The sequence below is a fragment of the Taurulus bubalis genome, assembly GCF_910589615.1.
Source record: "Taurulus bubalis genome assembly, chromosome: 6".
Lineage (NCBI taxonomy): Eukaryota > Metazoa > Chordata > Actinopteri > Perciformes > Cottidae > Taurulus > Taurulus bubalis.
The window spans coordinates 21,366,809-21,386,724 of NC_136594.1; the positions used below are offsets into that span (position 1 = coordinate 21,366,809).

Sequence of the window (19,916 nt, forward strand, 5' to 3'; positions counted from 1 at the left end):
GTTACCATGTCTGCAGCTACTGCCAAGTTGTCAATCTCACAATCCCTACGGAGCAAACGAAACCACTTAGGCATCATTAGTAGTGTTTATTTCTTCTTTTTTCACTGTCATGTAAGCGCCTTCATTCAATTACGTCAGTTTTTGTCTTTATCGAGATGTTTTCAGCATCTTTTTTTTTTAACATAAAACTTACAAAGTGCAGTTCTGTTATTGCAGCTACTTTGACTTAAAACAACAAAGTAGTGCTTATCAAATGTAGTTCAGCCAACTGAAGCTGCTTTATCAATCATCATGGTTTTCAGAAGACTTCTGCTACAATCCAATGCTTCCCTCCACCTCTGCTTTGGTTTCTCCTGCTTTTTTTTTTACTATGCATGAATGTTTTTAATTTGTTAACTACAACCTACACGGTCATAATGTATATGTTGTCCTGTATGACATTAGGCACCAAAAGTGCCATCATGTTAGAGGAGCATCCAACTGCTTCAACCCGTCTAGATGGAAGCGTAAGTCGCCATCTTTAACACCCCTCGCTGTTTTCTACAAAAGGGCAACTCGCTGATGACCAGTGCAGCTTGATGGACTGTAATCAATTCATGTGTTTTTATTTTCATTTCATCAAAATCAATGTTGTAGTAGAGCAGTCGATATTCTTGACTCAAGGGAGTTTTTAGCAGCCTTTCATTCACACAACTACGGCTGTTTGTTCGTCATGAGTGGGACTCGTGTTTTCATCAACAATGACATGTCTATGGATATTCAGTAACTATGAAAACCTTTCGTGATATATTGGTTGACGGTCATAATGGCCACATCAAAGCGACTAATTTCCTCTGATCCTTCAGGGACCTTGTTTGCCTGCGATAGCTGGTTAAACACCAGCTTGAGGGTCGGTTCAGTGTCACACTTTCACTCGAACATTTAACTGTTATGCTTACTATTTTTTTATCAATGTCTTTGCTTTGAATTTTTTTTTTCTTCAGGGTTTTTTTTAAATAATTAAGATGGAAGTGCTGGAGTAGTTCCAGCACTTTACCTCCATTTGGCCTGGAAATTAAACAGTTAGGATATTATTAATATTTGTTGGAAACATAAGTGGAAATAGAAATGACCTGATGAAAAATGTATGATTTGATCTAATTTCCAGACCTATGATTAAAATATATTTGCACCAAAGACTGATCTCTTGACTTTCTTTGTCCACTTCTGTTCTCTTGAAATTAATTTCAACGTACTTCCTTGTGATTCAGAGAAGGGCTGTGATGGAGGAGAAAAAAGGCCTTTTATTGTCGCAGGACCTGTGATTTTGTTAGAATTACTAAATTAAATCCCACATTTAACAAGTAATTTCTGATGGGAGTAAAGAGGTGTGTGACTGTTCTCTTGTACCTGTCTTGGGCGTGTTGGGATGCCTTAGCAGGGTGTGGATGTGTTTAGGTTTACTCTGCGTATATGCATCTTGATTGAATAATAGCACAGGTGTGTTTGATATTCAAACAATCTTCGTCTTGCAAATAACCTTTTCCCCACTTATACGAATTAACACACACACACACAAGGCATCTCTACCTGAAGATTTATTGCTGCCGGTCATCACATTTTTTCAATACTTGCATACCTCAGTCTCTCCAGGAAAACAACTGTGCTCTGCTTTTGAGGTGGAGATAAATATGTATGCAGGAAAAATACAGATATACACTATCACTAAAGTCTTTTCTGTATTTTCCCATCTTTATTAATTGACTCACTATTTTGATGTTCTAAGATGAAACTGCGACCTGAAAGTTAATATGTTCACACAAAAAATGATGTTGACATGCATTTTCCTTTGATACGCAGAGTGTACAGCACTGACTTTTTAAACCAGACAACCGTGCTGTGATTGTGTGTGTGTGTGTGTGTGTGTAGCTTTGTGAAACACTGACACACCCTCACTGTGTTCCCCATTGTTGTTTCCTCTCACTTTAAATGCTAAGAATGTATTTTGTGGCTATCTTAACTACCGACAAGAATTTGAGGTTGTTATTTATCCCTTTTGAATCACAGCTATCTTTGGCTCTATGGATGGTAAATGGACTGTACTTTTGTGCTTTTCTAGTTGTCCGACCCCTCAAAGCGCTTTAACACGAGTCATCATTCATAGGGGCTACCATCAAGGTGCCTACCATCAAGGTTGGCAAAAGGCCCGTTCAATATAACCCAGTCCTGCGCAGACACGTTTAGTGCCGATCGCCTCAAAATGCACGCCGGTTAGATTTGACTCCGACTTGATCCGACGTCACGCACACGGGGTCAACGATATCCTCACGAGATCAAGGCGGCAGCAGTTTTTAGAGCCAGTTGCTCTCCCCCGGTGGCCCAGGGCATGATGGGAAACGCCTGGTTTTGACTGTAGATCAAAGTGCTAATTGATGTTTAGATTTGACAGCAAACATACAATTAATGTTGGCTCTCGCAACAGCTACTGGATAGATTGCTATTCACTTGCTTCAGATATGCAGGTAGTCCTCAGAATGAGTTGTAAAACCTTTGATTCCCTGCCTTCATCTTGCTTTCAACAGGTCAAATGCTCCCTTTGTCCAATACTTTGTGTCATGACCAATAATTAAACTGATTACAATACGTCTACATACTATCCACGTTGGCTTAAAAGTTTTCTTTTCTTTGGCAGCAGGTGAAACAATATCACCATAAGGTCCCTTTAGTGTCTGCTCTGGAGCTTTCAATCTCATCAACAATTATTTAAATGAAAAAATAAATTGAATATTTTATCTGGATCCCAATATGCACAAGAGGTCATTAAAGGACATCTACAATTGCATGAGAAAACGTCATCTGTTGAGGAAGACCATGTGTTTTGATCAAAAGCTCCTAAATGGACCTTGTGCTGAGACTATCTGGCCCAAAAATATATATATAAATAAATACAAATAAAATATGTTCAGATGAAATATAAAATATTTGATAAGAAGCTATTTTTTTGGGTGTGTAGGAGCTGAACGTGGCTCCACATACATCTCCAAGCAACAGAGAGAGTTTCTGTTTTTCCAGACCAGTGGACGCACCCAGAGAGAGACTCCGTATGACTGGCCAGATCAAAAATGCTCTCTGTGCTGTTCCCCACTCTGATGCAAAGAAAGCTGCCCAGCTGCATTCCTCGCCATGATTTCCTTTTGTTGACATGCTGCAGAGAGACGCCCTGATCATGAACGACTCGTGTCCGAAGATGCGAGACATGGGACTTTGCAATGTATGGAGCCGTCTTTTATCATCACCATTGCTCTCACATGTGCCTCAGGTATTAAGTAACGAGCCTCCTTCTCTGCCCGCATGCTGTCAGGCACTTTCCTTTGTTGACTGTATACACTGTCAGTGAGCTTAGGGTGAAGATGAGTGAGAACAGAGCCACAATAAAAAGAAGACTCATGAAATGTTAAGTTGTAAATAATAATAAAAAAATGCCATAAAGATCCAATTAGACCCAAACCTAATAAGATGTTGAATTTGAAAACAAATCAGGATGTATGAAGGTGAACACAAAGCTGACTGATAATAACATTAGTGTCTAGTTTTTAAAAATACATTGTGTGGAACTGGAAAAAAAGGAGATGTGATGATGTTGAAACCTTCTAATAAAGAACTGTGGTGATGCATGGACATTAATTTGATGCTATATGTTGCAAGGGGTGTAAAGGAAGAAAATGAGGGAAAAGGTGAAGAAAGGGATTGCCATAATATTCTGCAGTTGCAGTGGAAACTTGCTTTGCCGGGGAGGCACTTTTGCAAAATGACAGGTCAGGCAGGGGTCAGTTAATACACATTAATAACATTTGAAATCAAAAGGCCCATCGATGAACCCCCAAACTCCTCGTCTGAGGGAGTCCAGATGGGTCTCCCCTTGCACTTTTTTATAAACAAAAGTATAACAAAAACAAACAATGTGAATCACTTTGTTTTCATTCGCAACGTCTGAGTCTGAACAGTGAAGCAAATGCTGAAGTGCGTTTAACTTGCATTCTTTCCAATGGGCATCAGGGGACGACTCCTCTGGTTGTAAAAATAAGTCAGATTGTATAGAATAAAAGTAAAATAGACCTTAAAGCAGGGTACGGTTTAGGCCGTGGCTACCTTGTGATTGACAGGTCACTACTGCAGCTTGGTCCCCTCTGAGAGCTGAGAGAGAGAGAGAGAGAGAGAGAGAGAGAGAGAGAGAAAGAGAGAGAGAGAGACGTCAAGAACGCAGTGCCCTCCAGCCCCATGAATGATGCATTAGTGGTAATTGATGGGGCACTGCTCCCTGCGAGAGGCCAGAGAGTGTGTCAGGGCCCAGATGAAAAGGTAGGGCAGGGCCGAGGGCGGAAGGAAGGCAGAGAGCGCAGGAAACAGGTCGGTCCAGTATTCCTACACAAAGTGGATGTCTGGGTGGTGGCACACCTGCTAACCTGTCTGGGAGGAGCTGCCAGCGTCAAACCCTGTGCTGACGTGAATGTGTGTGTGTTTGAGAAGAATCAAAGACAGAGGAGAGACGAGTGGAAGCCACAGGGTGAGGAAGACAGGGACAAAGAAGGAGAGAGAGAGAGAGATTTATTTTTGCCTGACCCCACGCGACCTTCAGGATGTTTAAGAAAAAGGAGACTAAGGACTCGAGCAAGATAAGCAAGTGAGTACTTTTCCCAAGGACTTTACGAATGTAACGCATGTATGAACACTGTATCTCGGTCATGTCACCCCTCCTCCTGTTCCCAGGACTGTGTCATGTTTCCTGTGCGTGCTGTTGTCCTCTTTCCCTCTCAGCGTTGCTCTCCTTTTACGTTGAAATGTTTGCTCAGGCAGTTTCAGAGTGCTGCGTTAAGCCCAGGTGAATCCTCAGTGATGGTGAGAGCTTCACGAGATGTTTGCCAGGCTGTTTGCAGGTCCCTGAGGCCAGGTATACTTTGTAAACATGAGGTGGGACAAGACAAGAGGGGAAACTAGTGAAAATGCCTGCAGGTGGAAGTCACAGAGGGAACAAATCCCATCAGCTCTTTTCAATCTGCACCGGCCTGCTTTCAACACATCTGAGTCGAGGCTTAAACAAATCTCTATTCTCTGAGAATTGTGTGTGTGATGTGGCCGTTTGGTGTCTGGCTGCTGTTGTAGATGTAGATCAATATGTGTCGCTCACACAGTACATGTTATAAAACTGTTGGAGGAAGGAGGCTGGCTGCAACTTGATGAAGAAAAGTTGCTAAAAAAAAAGCTTCATTTGATGTGAAATTGTGTATTAAACATAAGGAGACAAATGTTCATTCATTGTCAGTCGCAAAGTGTCAAAAGAAAGCTGCTGATCTCACTGCCGGGAAGGAGAAGACAATTTCACTCTGTCCTGTACTTCTCTAAGTAATGATGACAACAGGTTATATTTGTGTTCTCAAAAACGGCTTTTTAATGCAAACCCACCGCGTGTGACGAGACCACCAGTTTGTCCGAGAGTCACACTCAGCTGCCAAAGTGATTCATACATTCCTTCTTTTCTGTCCCTGTTTGATGTCACAATACTGACGCGGATTCACATCAGGTGGTGACCAGGTAGTTCCACCTGTCTTCTGCCCTGCACATGTTGTGTGATTGCCATGTGTGAGGAGGGCTGGGCAGTCGGTACTGCTCAGCTGGTTTCTTTCTCTCAGGAGGGCGTTGGTTCCCAACTGTACTTTACAGAGCGACACGGGACATGTTGCTCCCTCCGTTCAGCCCTGAAGAAGTTTCCATCACCAATTAAATCAATAAAGACAGTAATACATAGGGCTGCAACTAACGATTATCTTCATAATTGAGTAACATTTGAATGTGTTCTTTCAAATAATTGAATTATTGTTCGGTTTATGAATTGCAGGCAAATCCATTGCACAATCTCCCACAGCCCAAAAAGTATTAATTTTTTTATTTCAATTGAATTGATAGGAAACAGAGAAAACATGATAAATTACTTTGATCATTAATCGTTAATCAAACTTAATCAAATAATTGGTTTTGTTGGTTTCATACCTGTCAGCATTCAAGGTCAACTGTTCCCTTTGTGGATATCAATGGGCAGGATGGAGTTTTTAATTAGCATATTGCAATGAAATGAAAGGCCTCTGTGTGACGTGATCAATGCTGAACCTGCAGAGGATAACTCCAGCAGCTTTGGGCTGCTTTCAGCCTCTTTAAGCCCCCAAATCTAACACAACTGGATTCTACTATCACAAACTCGGAGCTGGGAGGCGATTATAAAAGTTGTAACTAAATCAGGGAGTGGTTTGTGGCACAAGTTTCCAACTAACTAAAAAAATGCTGGCCAGCCCTTCTAAATTATGCGGGTTATCCAGTTATCCTACTTTCAAGTCAAATCCGCCGTAACTGCTCGCGATTCATGAATGCAACTAAAAATGTCATTGTGAACTATCTATATTTTAGTGTATTCTTTGTCATCGGAGGTTGCCATTGAGCCCACTAAGCACACAACATTAAACATACAATAAAGCAAGAGTGCTCGTTGACAGAAGTGTTCACTTTTAAAACTCCCACAAGCAGCAGTCACTGCTGAAGGGTTTAACTAAACAAGGCTCGACTGTATTCAAGGGAAGCGCTCAGAGGAAGTGTGCTGTGTGCTTCCCGTGGACAGATCTACTGTCAGCTGTTGTGGACACTCACTCCGCACCCCAGATCAGAGGAAAGACACTGACCTGCGTGGGGACACGCGTGTCCCCAGCTGTGACCCGACGATCAGCTCCTTGTGGATCCTGAATGTGAAAAACTCTCGAGCTCCCCTCCCTCACATCCAGTAGTTTTAACATCTAATGGATCATGTGTCACTATTAGTTTTTCCTCACTAAGAGAAACCGCCTTCATTTCTATTCTTAAGATGTCTCAAGAAGAAAAAGAAGTGAAAAAAAGACCTTAAATTGAATGACAGTGTATCGTCAACATCTTACTATATTTTATAAAAATGCATCATGTCAGACTTTGACTTTATCGTCCACAAATAATCAAGATTATTTCTATTATTAGAAAATAAAGAAGCTTTTTGATTTATTCTCAGAAAGCAAACAAGGTCAAAAGAAAATTGAAGACACCCCAAGAAAGAACAGGTGGTATAAACGCATGTATATCATAGTATCACACTTCTTCATTAATCCATCATCTGCTGACTCATCAGGGGCCTTGTCCTCATTGTCTCTTTCGTAAATGTGTTTATTTGTTTGCTAGCAGAGAAAGCAACGTCTTACTGAGGCCTCATAGGTGGTTCAAACTATAGCACAAGTGTTCATTTGGCTGAAATGGGGAACGTTGAGAGATAATTGTTGCGTGTAGTGTGTAGTGTGTGTGTGTGTGTGTGTGTGTGTGTGTGTGTGTTTCACATACCTGTCGCTCCTGCTGAGTGAGCAGGAATAGGGAGGCCATTGTCAAAGCGGCTGCAGAACCAGATCAGCTTGCAGCTCAGTGAGTCAGTGCAGGAAGAGAAACTTTGCATTCCTCTGTCACTCCACTATTTACTGCAACATAGCATTTAGGCCATCCCAAATCTACTCTATATGACAGTTGCTTGTTTCTGTCAGAGAGACATGCCTTTGTACTTTAAGGTATAGCTTTGGTATGTGGGTCAATTAACCAGCGAGGTCCTTGCCAACATTCTTTGGTTGGTGTTACACACCAGCCTTATTTCAAAGGTTTTGGTGAATGAATGGAGTCCTGGCAGGTTGGAAAATCAGCCCTGCAGCTTAAACACATTTGGGGAGAAGAGTTGTTAAACGTCTTGTCATGGTTATGTCGGAGGAGAGATATTTGTGGAGTCTTTTGTGCAGCTGAAACTGATTAGAGTGCAAATGCTGCATGTTGTAAAGAAGTGTCTCAGAGTAAAAGGGTATTTACAACAAAAAAAAGTAGTAAATTTGCCACACCTACGAAAGAGCAACTTGCAGGTGAATGAATGTGGGGTGAAAACAATATACTTTTTTTTTTTGTAAGGCCGTTTAAAATGGAGACACTGGACTTTTTGACACACAAAGCATTAAATACAGTAATAATTGAATCCTGCAAGTTGCTCTTAAATGGGATGCAAGGTGATAACTTGATTTACTGAGTGAGACCACAAAGTTCACCACAATCAAAAGTTTGTAAAGCTCCTCTAATGTCGCCTCTTGTTAATCTCTTTGGATTTCTCACCTGTTTGCAGATGATTTGATTTGATTTGCATCCACTGGATTGGAATCATCATCATCATGTGTTATCTTTATCCTAATCCTTTACTCTTGAGTAAAGGATTAGGATAAAGATAACACACTCTGGAGTAAAGGCATATACCTCTTGTTTTTATGAATTAACGTGCGTGACTTGTCAGGTTTGGTCTTGATCAAATGAAATGCTGAGTTCAATCTCGATAACGCGTCTGGTCTGTGCTCGTGGCTTCATCTGTGTCCTCCTCCTCCTCACCCTGCAGGGCTCAGACCACCAGCTTGACCTTGCTGGTCGCCCAGATGCAAAAGAATGCCGACACAGTGGAGAAAGACATCCTCCGGTCCGAGGAGCTGCTGGCTGTGGTGAGAACACACATTGAACGACGAACGCAAACAAATCGCTTTTACCGGCAGCCCCCTTGAAAATAAATAACTGTTGTCTACTTCCACCAGGATGCGGAGAATGACAAGAAAGAGCTGCCCTGTCAGCACCAGGCTGAGATATCCGACAAGCTGGGCGAGGCTGAGGGCCTGCTGAAGAACCTCTTCCTGGACGTCGACAGAGCCAAGAAGTCCCATCATCCTCAGGCCAGAGAGATAGAGAGCGAGTGAGTAGATACAACATGCAACCACAACCCTGCTGCCCAAAGTCTGGCGCCTCTCAGACCTCTACTGGAGGTTTAAGAGGAGACACTAGAGGTCATTAGAGTTCACAATGTAACTCGAAGTTACCATGAAACTTCCCCCGTTGATTACTTACAGTACATTAGGACAATTACTTTTTGTGTCAAACTTTTTCTGAAATGTAATGTATACTGTACATGTATGTATAATATATGATCTAATTCAGACTTTTAGGGAATTTAGGAAAAATGTACAGATGCAAATAGACCAAGTTAAACAGTTTTTCTTTTCTTTCCACTGGTCTGAAAGAAGGCGTGTTAAGGAAGCAAAATAGCCCCAAAATCTTATAGTTCAACAGTGCATGATAAAAAAAATATTTTTGCTTGTAATGTCTTGTCTTGAGAGGCTGGCGGTTTACATGTTCCTCTTCATTTCCATTTGTCGATCACCTGTTATTGCAAAAAATTGGGTGAATTATTTAATCTGCATTTATTCGTCTGATTATTTCACAATGTATTTCAGACTTTAGATCTCAATAAAGAAAAACGTCTTTGTTTCTTTGCATCTCTTCTCCAGCGTCCTCCTCCTCCACGAGCGCTGGTTGAAGGACTGCGCCTTCTACCGAGAAATCTTCGAGCAGGTTGACGACGTGTCGCGGATGCCCAGAATCGACTGGGGGCCTGTTTTCAACGATAAACAAGTGCGTATAATAACACTGAACATTAGAGGCAGTCTGCCTAAAGGATGCGAGGACCCAGAACTGATGATAGTTCTGATCTTAACGGGTAGCGTTGGCACTACGCTATGTATTTGTTATTGTCAACTAATGCCATAAAAAGGCTATAGCCAACAAAGATGATATAATAAATAAACCATGCTTTATAGTCGATACCTTCCCCATATTAAACATACTAATCAGAGCTGAGCGAGTTAAACAACACAACTGACTAAAGAGTGCTCAGCCTCTGAGACCTGATGGTTATCACTTTAAAAAACAACGTATTTTTAGGCCTCTGTTCGAAAATTGCATACCCAAACTAAAAAGGGTGTATCTTTGCAACCACTAGGGCTATTTAAATAATTCTGGTGTTATAATAAAAGGCTACACATGTGATATTTTGTTCAGAAGTGTAAATATAAGTCTATATGTTACTGGTTAAGAGTAAATGAAGATGACACACAGCAAAAATTAAAAGGTTTCAGATCCGCCTAGAAAAAAAACACTTTCAGGATGATTCTTTCTTTGATATGATGCAGCTGTAAGGTCCAACTCTAAACCAAATCATAGCACAATTTGTGAACATTCTCTCTGCAAAGGTTGACTTTGATGAAGTGAAGCAGAACAAAGTTAGTGAGGGTTTAGTACAGAGAAAATTCAGGTGAGGTCTCAAAAATTTGCATTGGGGCACATTTGCGCACATCTGTGACATTTCAATTTTCTCATGTACCAAACCATGTATTTCACTTGTATACGACTTATGGTGTTCAATACATCCAAATACAGCAGTTTGGGGCTCTTTTTTTCATAAAACAAGCTATGATTTACAATTTTATAAAACAATCGCTCAGTCTGCCCCCCCCTAGGGTGGGATTGGTTTTGAATTGGTTATTTGTGTACACATATACCATTGACTGTGTTCGTCCGCTGTGCGCTCAGAAACTGGTGAACGCGGAGGAGTACGGCCCCAACATGGCAGACCTGGAGAAGCAGGTCGCTGCTCACAACATCCTGCACAAAGAGGTCGAGGCCTACAACTCGCAGCTCTGCGTCAGCTCGGCGGGCAGCAAGGTCAACATTCATGAAAATATTCTGTGTGTCTTCGCCACAGCAGCTGATTCAAATCATTTAATGTCTTGTCTTCTTTAATCTCAATGAAAAATGGTTTCCAGCTGCTCACGAGGTATGTTGTTGTCTTTTTTTGTTTTTTTCAGGAGAAATATGTGGAGCTGAAGAAGCAGTACAGCAATCTACTGGTGAGTGGTGTTGTTGTAAAAGCTACATTTCTGTTATTTATATTTGAGTTGACATGAGTAAACATCTTTTGGGGGATTTTGAGAAATGTCTCATCACTTGTCTCTTTAAATAATATTTCCTTTTTTACCTTTAAGACACACATTTTATTTTCTTGTACATTTCTTTGCTATATCATCTATTAAATTTGAAATAATAAAACAAATGTTGAGCTACTTGCCTCTTCTCCCTCACGGATTTTCAACGAGTAATACGTAAAAAATACTGTTTGATTTTGACCACATTTATACACTCAGAGCTTCTCAGGTTTCATTTCGTTATTTCATTTCATCTCAGGACAACTCCAAGTGGCGTCGCCACTACCTGAACAGCCTCTACGAATACATGCACGGCTGCAACAAAGAGCTGGTCTTCCTGGGAGAAGAGCAAGATAAGATCAAAAAGCAGGACTGGAGTGACCGCATAATGGACCCCCCAGATGTCCGCAGGCAGTACGAGGTCAGTGAAGGATTAACGGCCTAATTTACTCTGTACTTAGATAACCGGGCATCTTAATAACCTGATTTTACCTCCATCAGAACTTCAAGAACAACAGCCTGCTGTCCCACGAGACCGAGGTGAACAAACTCCAGGACGAAGGAGAAAGACTCATCGGACTGAAGCACCCAGCCAGTGACACTATACAAGTAGGTCTCATTACCCAGAAGGCACAGCTTTCCAAGTAAAAGGCAACGCTTTGAAGGCCAAAAGTCTTTAAACTTTATTACCTTTTAAACTAATTTGAATGCCACTGAAATATTACATCACACCTTCAGGCTCAGAGAGACGCTGTTCGAAACGAGTGGCAGAAATTCCTCAATCTCTGCATTTGTCAAGAAACACACCTGGACAGTCTGGAGGAATACAAAAAGGTAAATATGGGAACACCGTACACCGCAATTTGTCATTACAATGATCTGCGTTTGAGTCAAGTTTGTGTGGGAAGACATTGAGGGTGAAGAAATATGTATTTGTGCTATTTTTACAGTACCAAATGGAGACCGAGCAGCTGTCAGAGACGCTGTTCAAACTCAACAAGAGCCTGGACCCCAATGCCATCAGCAAGAAAAGCACCTCGGAGACAATGATGCAGCTCGAGGTACAGAGCGGCTTTTAGAGACCGAATCAAGGACTGCATGTCCATGCAGATAACACATTCAACTTGCACCTCCCTGTGGGGACGAAAACAGACTGTAGCACCCACTTCTCTTATTGTGGAAGTTATATGAAGAAGTGAAAAAGGACACATTGGAAGAATGCACTATTTCTTTATTGTTGTATGTTAAGCATTTATATACCTACCTACCACACATATGTATGTTGTTTTGCTTTTATTTTCTAATTGGTTTATTTGACAGGAAACAGAAAAACATTTTTTTTTTTAAGTAAATTTCAAAATGTAATCTGTAGTTCCTTGTCAGAAATAAGATAAAATAAAATAAGATAATCCTTTATTAGTCCCGCAGTGGGGAATTGCAGGATTACATAAATAAAATGGCACTAAAAACAAATAGAATAGAATAAAATTAATCCTTTACACAGCATTACAAATATGCACAAATACTACAGTACACACCCATCAATAATTAAAGCCAATTTTTTTCTTTTTGTATACTTTTCATAAAGGCTTGCATATTGTTTGCTTTTATTTAGCTGTGATCTCACATCTTCCCTTCCATTTAAAAGAGAAAAAAGAAGTCCGACTCAGTGTGTTTCTCCCACAGTTCACACAAACAAAACCATTGAAACGTTTTGGACACTCTTCCAGGAGACGAGTACTGATGAGATATCTCTGTTGTCTATTCCCCACCAGGCCGAGGAGAGCGCCGTACAGAACAGTGAACAGCAGCTGGCCGACCTGAGGAGACGCAGCACAACCATCGCTCCCCTGAAGCTGCGACGCATCAACCCCAACAGATCCGTCACAGTGGAGGCCCTGTGTGACTGGGAGACAGATAAGGTGGAGCTCCTTAACCGGCCGAAACTGTCAAATATCCACAGCTGAGATGGTTCAATTCAGGCGTTTGCTCATGTTTCCTAATAAACTTGATTTATTACCACCATCCAGGATTCTCTGGAAAGAGGCGAGAAGTTCTCCCTGAAATCTAACTCAGACGAGAACTGGGCCGTAACCAACACTGCCGGGGCAACAAAAACCTTCCCGGGAGTTTGCTTCCAGATCCCTCCACCTGATCCAGACGCCATCGACAAAGTGGACCTGTAAGTAATGCTGGCTTGTGTTGTTATGCAGCTACAACAAACAATGCAAAAATATCAGTCAAGTAATACTGTGTTGATTCACTTTTTCCCAATTCATTAGGTTGGGCGGTGAACTGACGGATATCAAGAAGAGAAGAACTGCTCTGGCGACATCGCTGAAGAATCACAAATCCGAGGTCTCCAGGCCTCAAAAATCAGGTCATTGTCTATCAGTTAAATACTTCAATATTCTCATTATGAGGCATCGTTGCTTCTTTAAACCATGATAATGATTTGACAACAGTTGCACAAGTATTTTTTATTTTTTTATCCCAATGCCACAATCAGACAGGGCAGCTAATGAACGTATCTGTTTCCTCATTCAGCCCCGGTGGCTTCCGCCCCGCTGGATCCCAAGGTGAAAGCCCTTTCTCAGCAGCTGGACAAGCTGGACGGTGACCTGCTCAGCGCTGAGGAGAGCATGCTCAGCCGCCTGCGAGCCCCGCTGAGCCGCACCGACCCGGCCGGAGATCTGGCCAAGAGGCTGAAGGAACAGGAGGTGAGAGGACTGAAGTCACAGACAACCCATGTTACTCATCTGATCCGTACTCACTGGAGCCAAGGTCGTTCCTGTTGGCATGTTCCTGCCTTTATTCTCTGGGTGATTTCATGTCTGATATGTGATGACTGCCCTCCAGTGCAAGTATCTAAAGTATCTACATGTGTCCCTGATAGGAAGCTGCCAGGCTCCTGAAGGCTCTGGAGCAGCAGAAGCAGGCGGCTCAGGCTGACCTGCAGCCCCTCCTGTCCAAAGATTCCAGCAGTACCTCCTCTGCACTGCCTCTCAAGCTGAGCGACGCCAACAACAAGCACAACAGCATCGCAGCACTCGCTGACCTCTACACCAACAAGTAAGTGTATGTTTGGATTTGGAAGTTGCTTGTATGCAGATACACGGGGGAAAGGATTTGTATTTTTGCCGGTTTAAAAACTGCAAGTTGAAATTTCAATTCCCTCAATAAATGATCAACATTTTTATAAATAGTTGTACATGTATCCATCTTTGTCGGCCTACACTTATCAATGCATTTATCCTTTTTTTCAGAGCTAATGCTTCTCTCAACCTGGAGAGTCAGATTAAGAAGGTGGACGGCCTCGTCTCTGGGTTTGAGAAAAACCTGAGTGACGATGGTCCAATCCCCGAAGTGCCAAATGCAATCCAAGCCCGCACTGAGGACATTCGGGTGAGGAACTCTTACCTCGACCACATAAAAGGCCGTTCTCTTTCTCATAGGTTCAACTTAGAGTTGACCGATTTATAAATTGCGTGTCTCCTTTGTCGTATTTAGTACCAGCGGAAGTCTGTGACAGCGGCTCAGGACGACATGAAGAAGCTAAGCCAGGATCTGGAGGCTACGGAGCAGCTGTGCAGCTCTCTGCAGCAGGGCTACCAGGAGTACTGCCCTGACATCCGGCGCCAGAGAACAGAGGTCAAGCAGTTGCAGACCCGTTACAGCAACGTAAACAACCAGCTGAAGGAGAGGTGAGAATCAGAGTGTGTGTTCTGGTAGTTCCATTATCTGTTCCCCAAACACACCGCTATTATCTCGCCATTGTGTTTCGGGCTGCAGGTAGTTGGAGATGCACTCAGCTTTGTTATCACCAGTGGCCCCTGACTGCTGGTGGCAGGTTAAGATTAGTGAGTGAGGAGTCGGTGGCAGTATAAATCAGGCAAATTGTTTTGATCTCTTTTTTTTCTTCAAATGTTTGCCTAATTTTGTGAAATTGACTACTTTGACGAGTTTGTATGCAGTATAATAGTGTATACAACCGTACTGCTATTTATGTACATGATTTGAGATGGGGTTTTTTTTCTCTTTGTTTATCTAAAGACAATCAATAAATATAAGGATTACGTTAATCATTTAAACTACATACAGAAAGCAGATACATTGATATGATCAGGCCAATTAAAAAAAAATGATAACAATATGTTTTAAGGAAAAGGCACGAAATAATTTGAATTAGAAAGCACTACAAAGTCAATTGTTTAATTATCTGTCATATTGATTAATTATCTCAGAGAAAACATCTTACAAGAAGCTGCATCCAAGAACCAGGAGTTTCAGAGTACGTCCCAATCCCTGAAGTCCTTCATGGACAATCTGCCGCAAAACACCATAAACTACAATGATGATCTGTCTCAGGTCACTTCCAGGGAGAGCTCCCAAGAGGTACGGCTGTAAATTATTGACACATATTTCACATTCTCTCCATGCAAATCTGTAAAGTCAGCTATAAGTAAATGATAGATGATATAAATAACTCACAGTGATTAACGTCTGTTAAACCTTTCACCACAGAGGGTGGTAGATGACCTGAAGAGGAAGGGCGATGACATGGACAGAGTGTCTGACCTGTCTCAGGACCTGCAGAGTCTCCTCAATGTAAGACTCAAATGGATTGTAATGCTGTAAAATATTAGTAAGGGACTCAATTGGTGATATGAAAACGAGCAAATACCAATTGTTATCATCAGTGATGACATAATTGTATCAACTTTCTAATTCATGGTCTTTCAAAAAAAAATTTAAAATAGTCCACTACTGGGAAAACAAGCGTACTTGACTGTGACTGAGTGACTCTGTGCTCTGAATCCTGTATCTTCACGTCTGTGCAGGATTACGAGGTCAACGTTGACAAATACAACAGTGTACTAGAGGACGCTGGAGCCACTGTTCCTCAGAAACCTGCTATGATGACACTGAGTGATGCTGTTCAGAGAGAGGTAACATTTAATCTCATTTAATGAAAGTACATGTGTTACATTCATTAAACGATCGAGGTGGCTGATGGTTTGCTGCGTCTCTTGTTTATTGCAGGAAAAAGATCTGGTCAACTCCTACGCTGAAGCAGTAGCTGAAAACACCCAACGCCAAAAACAGATGGGCCTGGCAAAGAATCTCATTTTACAAGTAAGAAATCACCTTTTCAGTACAAATCATGTTTTCTATTAAACTACTTCAAGTAAATAATTTGCAACTTATTGGCTTTTCCTGCTGCAGAATGAAGAGAAAGTCCAACTGGTGGCACATCAACAAGTGCAGCTTGAGAGCCAGCAACAGAGTGCTTCTGAACTGGACAGTCTGTTGAGAGAGCTGGACGAAGAGAAGGAGAGGAAAGCTCATACAGAGGGAGAACTGAGAACCTTTAAAGACAGGATGATGTCTCTGAAGAGTCGCAGAGGAGTGGAGCGTGTTGAGGAAAAAGAAGTACTGACGTACTACCGCGACCCAAAACTGGAAAAAGATTTAACTGATCTGCAGAAAATACTGCATGAAGAGTCCATTACGCGTCAAAACACCCACACTGAGGTTGAGGTGTTCAACAAGAAAATCATTATCCTGGAGGATACCGTCAAAAACGCGCCACCGAAACTGCTGATCAGAGAGGTGACAGAGTTTGAGAGAGATCCTCAGCTGGACGTAGAGGCGGGTAAGGTGAGAGACGAGATAGCGAGAATGAGAGATGAAGTTCGAGTGAAAGATGGGGAACACATTCAGATGAAGACAGAAGTCACGATTCTCCAGAATAAGAAACAATCTATCAAAGAAAGGGTGGTTCAGAGAGAAGTGGTGAAAGTGGAACAGGACCCACAGATGTTAAGAGCGGTGCGGACCTTTGAGACGGAACTTTCTGACGAGAGCAACAAGATCAAGCTCATTAATGATGAAATCTTCCAGACGAGGAGCCAGATTAATGCTCTTGAGAGACTGATTCCTAACATTAAACCGAAGGTCATCACTAAGGAAGTGAAAAAGATTGAGCAAGACCCTGAGCTCATCACTGAATCTAAGAGGATTCGGACAAGCTTGGATAAGGAGCAGATTGAAAACAACTCCTTGTTCAAAGAGGTGACAGTGCTCCACAGTCGCTACCGAGAAGTTCAAGACTGGAAGCCAAAAGTTGAGGTGAAGGAAATCGTCAATGAGATCTACCGGATAGACCCCAGCACAGAGATGGAGATAATGCGGTGCAGGAAAGACATACAAGACTACAACAAGAAGTACACTGATCTGGATAGGGAGCTCACCAAGATAACCACTGAAGTGAATATCCTACGCTCTGAGAAGCCCAAGGTGGAGATGAAGGAAGTTATCCAAGAGGTGGTTAAGGAGGAAAGGAGCCCTGAAAATGAGAGAGAGATTCATAGGTTGAATGATCAGGTGAACCATTTACGAACCACGTACAACTCCCTTCTGGACAAAGTGACAGTGCACAAGAAAGAAAGAGATGAATGGAAGACTGAGAAGTCCAAGATCGAGACCAAAGTCCTCACCAGAGAGGTCATCAAGTACGAACCTGATCCTCTGTTGGAGAAAGAAGCTGAACGCTTGGGAAGAGATGTGCGGGAGGAGGCACAGGTGCGGCGCAACACTGAAGAGATGGTGTTTGATCTTCAAAACAAATATATCCTGTTGGAGAGGCAGAAGCCTGCGGAGAAAGTGGTTGTGCAGGAGGTTTTGCGTTTACAGAAGGACCCAAGGCAGCAGATTGAGCATGAAAAGCTCGGCAGGAACCTGGATCAAGAAGTACAGACCCGCCGTCAGCTAGATCTAGAGTTGCAGCAGTTAAGAACAACGGTGGAAGACAAATTGAGGACCCTCAGGGAGAGTGATGAGCGCCAAAAGAGGAGTCAAGCCGAGTTTGAACTAAAAGAGATCCGTCTGCGCATCACACAGTTGGAAAATGCCCCACCTCCTGTAGAAGAATGTATTGTTGTCGAGGAGGTACTGAAGGTTGAAAGAGACCCAAAACTGGAGAGGTTGACAACAGGCCTTCGGTCAGACATGGACAAGGAAACCAACAATATGCTGCGTATCCAGAGAGACATCCGTAACATCACCCTGAAGATTGAGATCCTGCAGAGGGAGAAGTCTGTTGAGAAGACAGTGTACAAAGAGATTGTCCGTGTTGAGAAAGACCAGGCCGTCGAAGCCGAGAGGGATCACCTGAGGGAACAGGTGTCTCAGCACAAATTTGCCAGACAGGACATGGAAGTTCAAATCAGACGTCTCAGTGATAAAATCAACTTCCTGACGACCAACAAATCTAATACTTCAAGAGAGGGGACAAACCTGAATTCGAACAAAGACGCCTTACAGAGCGAGAGGGACAACCTCACCCGGGAGCTCAGGACACTCGAGGCCTCGAGACACGACATCAGCCTGTCTTTCAAGCAGCAGAGCAGGCTGATGAGCGAGAGAACGCAGATGAGCAGGCAGAAGAGCATAATGATGGGGTCTGACACTCAACGTCTGGAGAGGGAGATCCTGGACGAAAAAGACAAGATCCATCAGCGGGACAGCACAATCCGGGAGCTGCTGCTGAACGTGCAGAAAGAGGAACATGCAGAGACAAGGACCAAAGAGACCAATGTCTCCACCAAGATCACCATTCTGGATCCAGATACAGGCAAAGACATGTCCCCGTACGATGCCTACATGCAGGGCCTGATTGATCGCCAACAGTACGTTCATCTGCAGGAGCTCGAGTGTGACTGGGAGGAGATTACTTCCCTGGGACCCGATGGGGAGACATCTGTACTGCAGGATCGCAAGAGTGGAAAGCAGTACCCCATCAAAGATGCACTGAGAGAGGGCCGGCTGACAGAGGCTGACCTACAGCAGTACAAAAGAGGCAATATTCCCATTTCAGAGTTTGCCTTGCTGGTAGCAGGTGACACTAAGAAGCCATCCAAGTTCAACTCAATCCACAACTCCACCAGCACCACACTGAACTCAGCCTTCTCAGCCATCTCCCCTGCCAAAGAAATCTTCCCAGTTGCTGGAATAATGGATACAAACACTGACACCTGCTATACAATACGCAACGCCACCATGAATAAACTGATCGACCCGACCACCGCCCAAAAACTTCTGGAGGCTCAGGCATCAACAGGTGGCATCATTGACATCAGCAACAATCAGAGATACACAGTGAGCAAGGCAGCACTCAGAGGCCTCGTTGAGGATAGTCAACTCCAGAGGCTACTCAATGCACAAAAGGCCTTCACTGGTGTTGAAGTCCCCATGACCAGAGAGCTCTTGTCTGTGGGAGAAGCTGTTCAGAAAGGCTGGATGCCGAAGGACACTGCCATTCACTACATGGAGGCACAGCACCTGACGGGTGGGCTGATCGTCCCCAACACCGGCGACAGGGTGAGCATCTTTGACGCCATCGGGTCCAAAATGATCGACAGCGCGATGATGAGGGATCTGCAGGCCGAGTCGTCCTACGTCAAGGATATTTTAGACCCCATCACAAAGGAGAAGATCAGCTACAAACAAGCTCTGGATCGCTGTAAGAAAGACCCAGTGTCAGGCTTACCAATGTTGCCTGCCTCCTCCAAAGAGTCTGGTTACAACTCGACTAGATATGCAAGATTCTAGATGTGTTTACAACGTATTGGAGTTATCTAGTCTGTGGAGTCATGTGGTAAAAAATGTTATTATGGTAAATTCATACATTAATTACAATGTATATTTTGACTCAGGAAAAGTCTTCTACTGCAAAGCTTTCTGTTTAGCCAAAGATGTTGCTGCTGTGTTGCCTATGTTTACCAAACATGTCTGATGTGGGCAGATGTTTTTTTCATTTAATTTAAAAACAGAGATTATAAATGCAGTTTATCTTTGATGTTATTGTTTTATTAGGGACACTGGGACAAGGTGCAATGCTTTTTACAAAAAATGATTTTATTCTGTATTAATCATTACTCGGCTATCCTTGACACTGTTGACTTTAAACGCAATCTGGTTTGATACTTTATGAAGTAGCACATATCAATAAATGTAAATGATAATGGTTAAAGAGTATGGACTCCC

General features: G+C 42.7%; 1 protein-coding gene across 1 annotated transcript; it reads left to right on the forward strand.

Moving 5' to 3' along the window:
- The first annotated feature begins 4,527 nt into the window (after nucleotides 1-4,527).
- Nucleotides 4,528-19,902, forward strand: evpla (envoplakin a). Its single transcript, XM_079219699.1, has 22 exons — nucleotides 4,528-4,660; nucleotides 8,459-8,558; nucleotides 8,649-8,803; nucleotides 9,396-9,519; nucleotides 10,477-10,608; nucleotides 10,752-10,793; nucleotides 11,128-11,289; nucleotides 11,370-11,477; nucleotides 11,607-11,702; nucleotides 11,819-11,929; nucleotides 12,644-12,790; nucleotides 12,899-13,050; nucleotides 13,151-13,248; nucleotides 13,416-13,588; nucleotides 13,765-13,940; nucleotides 14,135-14,273; nucleotides 14,379-14,572; nucleotides 15,113-15,263; nucleotides 15,393-15,476; nucleotides 15,710-15,817; nucleotides 15,912-16,004; nucleotides 16,095-19,902. Exons 1-22 carry the CDS (start codon nucleotides 4,617-4,619, stop codon nucleotides 19,479-19,481), a joined length of 5,976 nt encoding a protein of 1,991 aa, XP_079075825.1. The 5' UTR covers nucleotides 4,528-4,616; the 3' UTR covers nucleotides 19,482-19,902.
- The last annotated feature ends 14 nt before the right edge of the window (nucleotides 19,903-19,916 follow it).